A 10,492-nucleotide genomic window follows, 5' to 3' on the forward strand; every position below is an offset into this window, starting at 1 on the left:
CTCTATGTAAGTACACACACCGGAGCCTTCTCATCCCCAACCCTTGACAAGCCAGCCTTTTTTTTGTTTGTTTGTTTGGTTTGGTTTGGTTTGGTTTGGTTTGGTTTGTTTTTGGTTTTTTTTTAAAAATATCATTTACTTTAATTTTCTTCTTCCTTGTGGATATATATATTTATATATTTAAGAATGCAAGCATGCTTCTCTGTCACTGCGCTTGCCCCTGGGTGCAAGACCTTAAGCCTTTGGGTTTCCTGATCATTGCCAGGGTCAGTTTTACTGGGTATCCTTTCCCCACATGCACACTGCTACTAATCAAACTGAGAGATGATTAGCAAATTGAAATTTCTCTCAACACTTCTCTCATTTGCATAATTTGGATAAAAAAATAACAGGACTGGTTTAGCCTCAGACCTTCCCTTTCCTTCTTCCCCTCCCACCCCTTCCTCTCCCCTCTTGGGGCCCTTTCACACTTGATTGGTGCAGCTGGCACTAAGCTAACTGAGCTCCGTTTACAAAGTCTCACATACTGTTGGGATACAGATGTCACCCCTCTTGGGGAAGACATTGGGGCTGATGAAAAAAGGAGTCTGAGATACTAGATTAAATGTTAAGATCTTATTTTGCTACTTCAAATGGTACCTAAATAGAACAAGGTTCTCTTCCTTCTCCCAAAGGGGGTTGTAACGCACACTTTGTGAGGGTGTTGTTTAAACAGAAGACTCCACAACCTTTTGCTGTCTTTGAAATCTCTTGTGTGCTACAAAAGGCTTTGTCTTGTCTTGTGACTTCACCAGCCAATCTGTATCCATAATTCCTAGTCACTGATATCTTTGAACTGATTGTAGGTGCTATTTCTGGAACACAGGATCAAGTGATTCGGATTGGTTGGTGAGGAGAGCAGTTTGCCTTGAGAAGGGAAGAACTCCAGTAGGGTTCTTGGGATGAATAGGAGGATTCTCTCTCAAAAAAAAAAAAAAAGGAAAAGAAGAAAAACAGCTTTAAAATTCACTGCTACCATCACCAACCTTGATCTATCTTGCTCCAAAGTTCCTCTTTGTGGGAGATCCCTCTTGGAGCTGCAAATATTTTGTCTTATTTATGGTATGGTTGTCAGAAGAACTGACTTGGTATCTGCACTGCTGAGGAGGTAGATGCACATGCTCTCCAGAGATTTTTCCCTAGGGTCAGAGCTGAGTAAGAGATAAGGTAGCCTATGGGCCTCTGGTCTACACGGAAGCTTCAGGCCTTGTAAAAACATGTTTCCAAGCACAACTAGCCCCAGCAATTGGACAGCATTTTGTCAGAACACAGCAGTACTTACTGTCCTAGATATGCTTGCAGGGAATCAAAGTATATTCGCTCGTACATGTGCTCACTGCTTACACACATGCATACATAGACACACACTTTTGCACATGCATTTCCTCCTAACATGGCCTTGCACACATGCTCCCCTAAAAATAGGCCTGCCTAATTAAGTGTTCCATTATAAAAGTCCTTCAAAGGAAAAAGAAAGAGTTTTGACTTCTTTCCCCCATCCCTTATTCCTAAAGCATTACTCTTTCTAGATCAATCAGTCTGGCCTTGATATTGCAATGATTAAGCAGGAGAATGGGCAGCTAGTCCATGCTTGGTGTCACTTCTCTCTCTGCCTAGCACATTAAGGCCCCTCTTGTTAAGAGGAAGCTGTTGACCACACTTATTCCCTTATACTTTTTAGAAAGTTCCTTCAGACCTTTAACTTCCTCCTTTGATGCCTAGAAGGGACTCAGTTTAACACCTGTAAAGAATACCAGCTTTAATAATACAGAGAATCCCCTCATTCACTCCATGTTGTCTTGCTGTGTCAGAGAGATCTTAAATTTGACTAAAATCCATAGATAAAACAGCTTACTGGGCATTTTGCTATAAATGGTTGAGCTCCCCTTATTGGATGAACACAGGACCTGGAAATATAGGGCATCTGTCAAGGTAGGTTGGCCAAGGTTTACCTTTATTTTTCATTACCAGAACTCTTGATGTAGTTAATGGAGGTTTAAATCTCACTCCTAACTTCTAATGCACCCTACTATGCATTCTGCTAATTGGCACAAATTGAATGAGTAACCAACCAGTCATTGGGTTGTAACCCACTGAATTGTGTCCTGTGTTGTTGCATTTGTGTTTGGTCACCATAAAAGCATTGTCTGGGGTTTTGTGGCAAAGGAAGAAGGTTCTTCAGTCACTGACTGCTTCTCTGGGAAAGAGGGTTCATTAGTCTTGATATAGTGGGAGTTAAGTTGAAGATTGCTCACACCTGCTCAGCTGTTGGGGGGAGGCTGATGTGGAGGTACAGGTGGGGAGAAAGATCTTCAGCTGGCAGGATGGGATGAGTAGGGGGGAACAGAGTTGTCTCAAGCTCCAGTTGTCCTTGCACTGACTGATCTGCCTCCTGCTTTACCTCCTTTTACTCCTCCTCCTCTTTCTCCCTCCTCTTTTCTTTCCTGGGGCAACCTTCCTGCTAGCCAGCATCTCTTCTATGAAAACAGGGTTCCACCTCTTGTGGAACTTGCTCCTCTCTGGCAAAATACCTGAATTTGCAAAGAAACCTGCCCCAGGGTGCTAAGGGTGTTGGGCTCCATTTTGGCTGTTAGGAAAGGTACTGGCTCTCCTGCAAAAGGGGTCAGTCTGGGATAACAAAGCATCTGCAAAGACCATTCCTATCTGTGAAAAGCGTGCTTGCATCCACTGGAAAGAAAAGGCTGGTGAGCCCCTTTGTGGGCTGTTTGTATGATTGTTTCCTTCCACAGCTGTGTTTTTTTGAACTGCTCTTCCTGTGTTCTGTTATAGAATAGTCTTACAGGAACCAATCATTAGCGCTAAAATACCTCAGGTAGGAGTGCCAGTGTGACCTGCCAACCAATCAGATTGTGGATTGCAGTGGAAAAAAAACCCTGAATTATACTAACCATTTCAGCGCCACATTAGAGATGGGAACAGAGGCTTTTTTTTTTTTCCTCCTTTTTTTAGGACAGTGCAGATTTGTGAGTGTGTGATCAATGCCCCTGCTACATCAGGGCTCCACATAAGGTTTCATGTTGAACAGCATTTTGTTCGGAAAATTAGATGGAAGAGCTAAGGGTCATGCTTGTCCCATCACTCACACAGATGCGCCTAGTGCAGTGGACACTGCTGTCCTGTCACCTCTCTCCATTCATCAGTGCCCATCTATGGTGCATATCTGCCAGCTTTTTAAGACATAAGTACTAGAAATCAATTCCAGCGCCTTCTGCATGTAACCTTCTATTGTAGGGAAGTTTGGGAAGGGCAAAGAGAACCCATCAGTCTCTTTTCAGGCCTTTTAAAAATTGGATTATTTGCCATTTAGGCTGGCAAATAGAGAGAGACACCACATGGACTGTGCTTTTCTCCATGGGTGTGGAAAGGCATGTGCGACTTAGGGGGAGGAATGCAGGCACAGAATTGCATCATCACAATTTATCTGCTTATCTCATTGTGTCCTGTGCCACTCCAGGGATGGGCACCTGCTAATATGCTTGGATAACACAATAAAAAAAGAGGACAGAGGAGGCAGGATGCAGTTGGGTGTCTTCATGTTCTGATTAGTTTTTGATTACCCCATATGGATTTTTTATAGGAAAGAGAGAGTGCCTGTGTTTTGAGCTGAAGAGGTGTGTAGACCCTCTTTAAAATACTCATTATTCCCCTTTAGAAAATTCAGCAGCTAGTCATACTGCTGCTTCAGTTCAGTTAGCAGCTTCATACTTGCATCATTTATCCAATAATTCCCAGCAACTCCAGGAAAAGCAAGAGGATATTTTGATGTGTCCTTCTGTGGCTGGCCATGGAATATGCACATTTTAATTCTCTGGCCTTCCAAAGAGTTGTTCTGCCATGCATTTAAGCAGACTCAAGCAGATTTGAAGAATAAGAGCTACAGAAGCAACCTGTAGGATTATTTATATATCCCCACTGGAGGAGAGGTTCATTGAGGGTACTCCAGTGTGCTGTAGCACCCTGGCTGAGAATCAGTGGCCTGGACTGTACTTGCTCATCTTTCTCATACCTCCCCAAACCAATCCAAAAGACTAAGCTCTAAAGAGCTGTTTCTGCTTGCCAAGTAAATATGTGCAACCCTTCTTGCTCCCCCCTCTTCTTGTGGCAAAGTGTTGTTGCTGTCTGGCTGGTAGGAAGGTACCTGATCTGACGTAACATGCTCACAAGAAGTCTAGAGACTTTCATTAGTTTTGACACTAATTGGAGATTTTTGTTAAAAATTGCATCTTGATGGCGAAACTTGTCACTGTAAAATCATCTAATTTAAATAGATGGAGAAAGTTTGCACAACTGTCCTAGGTATTTGGGGACTGTGCCATTGAAGGGCATGTTCCCTTAGGAGCTAGCTGCAGCACTGGAGGGCTATAGAGAAGCTAGTCAGAGTCTGTTGTATTCATGAGGTGACATGAACACTCAGCTTCATCAAAAATGTGACACAGTTCAAATAAAGTACAGTACCTGAAGTGTGAGTGGCATTAGAAACTGAGTGAGTTAGCAGATTAGCTTCTTCCTTCAGGCGAAATTCAGTGTGGACAAGAATAGCAGAAGGGCCATGTCATGGGTGCCTTGGACAAGCTGTGTGGGATTTTAGAGGTACTGATGAAACTACATGTGGGTCCCAGGTTTGGATTAGTGGGAGTTACTGCTAAGTAAGAAAACTTGCACAGTGTCTCCCTGGGCTTTTCTCCCTTCCTGAAACTCACTGAAAGCAATGAAAGAATATTAAAAAAGGAGTAAGAAAGAAACATTTTTTTTTCCTCCTTGCTTTTGTATTTTGGGACCTGATTCAATCACGCTTGAGAGATCCAGATGCTAGAATCCCTAAAGCTATCCATGCTCATTGCTTCTATGCAAAAAATGTATTATAGCCATGCTAATTCCACGCCCCCCCTTTTTTTTGAATTGATATACACACAAATAGAATTTGCAGACTGGTTTAGCTCAAGCAAGTCTGCTCATGTGTGTATATACATATAACCTTTAACTTTTTTTTTTAAGTCAGCAGTAGCTTCAGTGCATGGTTAAAAGCAGTACACATGTCACCTATTTCTTAACTTCATTTCTCCAATGAATTATTTCTCCTGTTTTTGTTTGTTGTGCAGTCGACTGAAGAAATGTTAACATCTCGCTCTAAATCTCTCAGTGGAGTCTCTGTTCCCTTCTCTGATATAACAGATGGGTTATTGCTTGTTATAATTATTAACATTGTGGTGTGGGAGAGGGCTAGGGTGGGAGACATTTATTTTTGGGGGGATGTGGGGATTGTTAAGGTTTGGAATGTTAACTCCAGTGGTGACTGACTGTTTCCGTAATAGCAGGTCGTTGTGGCTGCACGCTCTAGTAATTGAGGCTGTGTACTTCACCGAGCTTGTGGTAGAGCCTAGGGCGAACTGCTGTCCCAAGAGAATGCTGGGATAGATAGAACTAGCCAATATGAGTCTGAACGTGGTGATTTTGCTGGTTGTTTTAGCTCCAGATGTCAGCATGCTTAGTTTTTAATTTGATTAATAAATGTTACACCATTCCCCTTCCCACACCTGACTCCAACCCCTTTCTCCCTCTTCTCCTGTACAAGACATGTAAGTTTAAAAGAATAAATGAACCCCCCCTCGCCTCTTTTTTTTGGTTTCAAACTGCATCTTGCTGTCATGTCCACAGTAACCTCCAGTCACATTTAACATGGCTGTTAACCTCAAATGTAGGTAGCAAATGTGTAGGAGAGCGAGAACCTCAGCACGTTCTAATGCAGGCTGCCCTGCATGTGATGCTACGCGGTGTGGATTTGAATGTTTTGCATCTGCCTGACTATTAGACTCATCAAGAATTCAGCAGTCTCATAAACTGAGAGGGTACAGTGCCATTATTCATTTGAAGATTTATTTGAATTTCCTGGGGAAGGTTTAATTTGAATGAACTTAATCTCACTGTATCTCATGTGCTCTCTCCCTCACACATTTTGGGGATCAGTAATAATGTGTAAAAGCCAAAAAATTAAGATCGTAGGAAAGCAGGGCTGGAAGGAACCTCATCAAGTCATCCAGTTCAGCTCCCTGCTCAAGACAGGATCATCCCTGACTAAATCATCCCAGCCAAGTGTATACCTAAACTTCTCTTGAAAATTTCCAGGTCTGGAGAGTTTCCAACTCCTCAGTGTAGCCTGTTTTCAATGCCTGACCACCCTTATAGTCAGGAAGTTCCTCATGACCTCCAAGCTAAATTTCCTGTGTTGCAGGTTGAGGCCATTGCTTCTAGTCCTGTCCTGTATGTCCACCGAGAAAAGGTGGTCTGTCTCCATCCTCTCTGTAATTGCTCTTCAGGTATTTGAAGACTGTTATCAAGTTCCTCCCTCAGTTTGCTCTTCTCCAGACTAAGTAGCCCTAGTTATTTCAGCCTTTCCACATAAGTTGTGCTTCCTAAGTCCCTAACAATTTTTGTGGCTCTCTGTTGGACTCTTTCCAATCTGTCCACATCTTCCGTGAAGTTTGGGGCCCAAAACTGGACACAGTACTTCAAGTGAGGCCTCGCCAGTGCTCAATAGAGTGGAGGAATAATTTATCTTGATTTGTAAGTGACACTCCTTTTAATACAGCCAGTATGCCTTTGGCTTTTTTTGTTGTTGTTGCCCCCTGGAGAGCACACTGTTAGCTCATATTCACCTTACTTCCACTGTAACCACCAAGTCCTTCTTTGTAGTACTGCAGCCTAACCGGTCATTCTCCAGTCTGGATTCATGCATGCAGTTGTTCTGTCCCAGATGCAGGACTCTACATTTGTCCTTGTTAAATTTCATCTGGTTGTTGGCAGACCATTTTTCCAGTCTTTCCAGGTCATTTTGGATCCTAGTTTTACCCTACAGGGCATCTGCGACTTCACCCAACTTGGCATCATCTGCAAGGTTGCTAAGCAAGCACTTCTTCCCATGGCCCAAATCATTAATGAAGATGTTGAATGATACCAGACATGGGGCAGGCTCCTGGGTAACTCCACTTGATGTCTCCTCTGAACTAGACATTGAGCCATTGTTGACTACTTGAGTATGTTGAGCCAACAAGTTTTGTGTCTGCCTTACGCTCTTTCATTTAGTTGGTACTTGCTTAGCTTGTTAATGAGACTGTTATGAGAGAGTGTCAAAAGCCTTGCTCAAATCAAGTTGCGTCACCTCCATTGCTCTCCCCATCCACAGATCCTGCCGCCTTATCATAGAAGGAAAGCAGGTTGGTCAGGCATGGTTTCCTTTTGGTGAATCTCCATTCTGGCTGTTTCTGGTCACCATTTTTGCCTCTAGATGCTTTACCATAAATCCCTTGAGGACCTGCTCCATAATCTTAGTAGGTATCAAGGTCAGGCTGACTGATTGGTAATTCTCTTGATCCTCCTCCTTCCCCTTCTTAAAGATGTTCGCTATATTTGCCCTTTTCCAGTTACCTGGGTCCTCACCCGAACTCCACAAGCTCTCAAAAAGGATAGCTAATGGCTCTGAAATTATCTTAGCTAGTTCTTTCAGTATCCTAAGTTGCATCTCATCTGGCTCTGTGGACTTGAAAGCATCTAGCTTCTCTTAGTCATCTGTAACCTGTTCCTCCACTACTCTAGACGGTTTGTTTCCTTCTTTATCTTTGCTGCCAACTAGGCTCATCATCTGGTAGCTGACCCTGTTTGTAAAGACCTGAAGTAAAAACATTATATGCTTCAGCCTTCTCTGCATCATCCATAACTAGATTTGCCTTCTGTATTTTGTAAAGACCTATGGTTTCTTTGATTTTTTTTTTTTTTTTTCTTTCTTTTGACATACTCGTAGAATCCCTTTTTTATTGCCTTTTATGTCTCTTACCAGGTATATCTCAGATCATGCCTTGGCTTTCCTAACTTTCTCCCTGAACATCTGTGTGGTTATTCTTATGTTTGTTCCTAGTAATATGACCAAGTTTCCACTTTTTGGAGGATTCTTTTTTGAGTTTCAACTCATTAACTCATTGCTGTCTAGGCAGACCTGTTTCGTGTTGTATTTCCCATTCGTCCATTGCTTTGGGATGAAGGAACTAAAACAGAGACAGTTAATAGCTAGAAGGGCAAAGCTGTGACATGATGCCATTTTAAAGGGAAGATATGATATTTAATGGGTGAAGATTTGAATGGTGTCCTACTCTACTAACAAGAACACTGTAGTTTACCCATATGCATTATAGCTTCATCCACTCCAGAGCAAGACAGCATTTCCAAACCAGTGTCCCTTAAGACACTCTGCCCTTGGGGTAGATTTGCTCCATCAGGCAGCAGAAATGTAATGAAAGTCATTTCCTCTTGTTAAAGTTAACTAACCCAAGATTTAGTCCAGCAGAAGAGGCAGACTTCCCATGCTGAAACTGTTCATGTGTTTTCCTTCTGATTGGATATAATCTTGAGGTTTTTGCTTTTCCCCTACTCTGGCCAAGAACTATATATGCTGCACATGGCAGAGCAACTGTAAACCTGTTCTGGAGTGAAAGGGCCTCAGGCCAGCTCCTATTCCCACACAACTGTATAAATGTTGAAAACTAACAAAAGTGGACTTTAGAGTTTTCTGTTTTAATTTATGACTCCCTGTCACTCAGTCATGTAGGGAAATTATAGTCACTGACAATATTATTCCCCACAAAGTTAAGAAAAAGCCATGTACAGAATCGTACAGTAAATCAAATTTCCTGTCTCAGGGTGCTCGCTATCATGGCTTCTAGGTACAGTAGCCTCTTGAGATTGGCTTCTGTCCCCAGAAAATATCCTTTCATGCTGTAGGTTACTTCAGGGGTCCCATTTAAAGTACAGAGCCTCTCGCCTGACTAGCCAGGCCTCCCTCAGCCCAGAGAAAGTAGGAGTGGAAGGAGCTGCTGTTTGGCTACTGTTCAGGAATCCTGCTCTGAGACCCACAAGTCCTTTGGCTCAGGATGCAGAATGGTTTTTGCCAGTTCTTCGAGAGGCATAGGTATCTTTCTGAACAACCATCTGGGACTGGTAGGATATCAGCAGATTTTAAAAGTGTCTGTATATTCTCCAGAGCAAATATAGCATAAAAACAGCAATGTAAGCTTCCCTAACATAGCAGCCACCCACCCATTCTCCAATGTTTCACCTTCATTTTGAGGGGCCACATCCAAGTGGTTCAGTCTCTGCATACATTTAATTGTTGGCAGGTCTGAGACTACCAGTTGGTGTTGCCTTGTTCAGTTCTGGTTTTTTTAACTTGTTGCATTTCTGTGGATCTAGGCCAGGTAATATCTACATTTCTTTCCATGCTCAAGGTAGAGAAAAGTAAGAGTTCCTCTGGATGACTTCCTTTCTAGCACAGATACCACTGGAAAAGAAATTTAACAATGTCATGCGAAGTGGAGAGCATTCAGGTTTTACTTCTGTTTATCCTGGTTTTTCCCATCCTCAATACCAAATATAACCTCCCACAAGGATAATCCTACATTTCATTTGGCCTGCTCCCCAGTGCACTGTGCTGGGGCTTTTTACCATGATTCAAGTCTGCCCAAGCCTTCTGGGGAAGGGCAGAGCATATATGGGTTTAGTGGTGACTCTTGTGTTGGACATGACATAGGAGCTGATGCAGTTTGAAACATCCCTCTCTTCATGCTGCGTGTGATGTTTTGCCCTGTGTGGGTGGACAGGTATCTGTAAAGTCAGTTCTCTTCTCTCCTGCAGGGTGGATATGCAGCCTACAGATATGCACAGCCTGCTACTGCAACAGCAGCCACAGCCGCTGCAGCCGCTGCAGCAGCTTACAGCGATGGGTATGTAAGGGGGAGGGGGACAAGGACAAGCTTTATGTATTCAAGGATTCAAGGAGTGCTGTTCCATGTTCATACTCCTTTATCCCATTTCTCTGTCTGTCTCATTCGCACGCCCCTCAAGAAAGAAAACATGTAAAGTACACAGTTCCGTTTGCCTCCTCCAATCCTGGGCTGTGTAGCTGTCAGGTGTATGCGGGCGTAAGGGAAATGTCTGTATTGGTGCCCTTTGATCCTCTGCCAAGGGAGGCAGAGTGGTTTATGGCTAGGGCCAGGTGCCAGGAATTGAGAAATGTTGGACCTTGAGGAAGTGTTTAATCACTCAGTGCCTTTGTTTTTCCCAACTGTAAAACCGTGAGAGTGATTCCACTAGTCAAGCAGTTTGAGACCCTTTAATGAAAACCTCTGTATAACTGCAGGGGGTTATTACCACCCAAGTAATTGCCCCAAGATTTTCTCTCCCCCCTGTGTAGTGAGGTTGCATTTTCATTCTGGCACATGCAAGAGCTGCGAGCTTACACTCTCACTGTCTTATTTTTCAGAATCCCTCACTTCTTTTCCATTTAGCAGCTGTAACAAGGGCAGTTACCTTAATGATAGTAGTTGCCTTTCTCCCAGATCGTACCATTAGCAGTAAAGGATGCATCAAATGTGATGGCTTTTATTAC

General features: G+C 43.0%; 1 protein-coding gene across 4 annotated transcripts in view; it reads left to right on the top strand.

Moving 5' to 3' along the window:
* RBFOX2 (RNA binding protein, fox-1 homolog 2) overlaps nt 1-10,492 on the top strand; it is a 318,764-nt gene that overhangs the window by 299,968 nt on the left and 8,304 nt on the right. For 3 of the 4 annotated variants that reach the window (XM_019515300.1, XM_019515302.1, XM_019515301.1), the window contains exon 11: nt 9,739-9,827. In XM_019515300.1, coding sequence (XP_019370845.1) covers nt 9,739-9,827 — 89 coding nt within the window. Of the gene's footprint in view, nt 1-2,829; nt 2,873-9,738; nt 9,828-10,492 lie in introns of those variants that run through there. The other variant, XM_019515303.1, reaches the window with a different exon arrangement.

This window comes from Gavialis gangeticus, unplaced genomic scaffold (genome assembly GCF_001723915.1).
Source record: "Gavialis gangeticus isolate Ggan-Ray unplaced genomic scaffold, GavGan_comp1, whole genome shotgun sequence".
NCBI lineage: Eukaryota > Metazoa > Chordata > Crocodylia > Gavialidae > Gavialis > Gavialis gangeticus.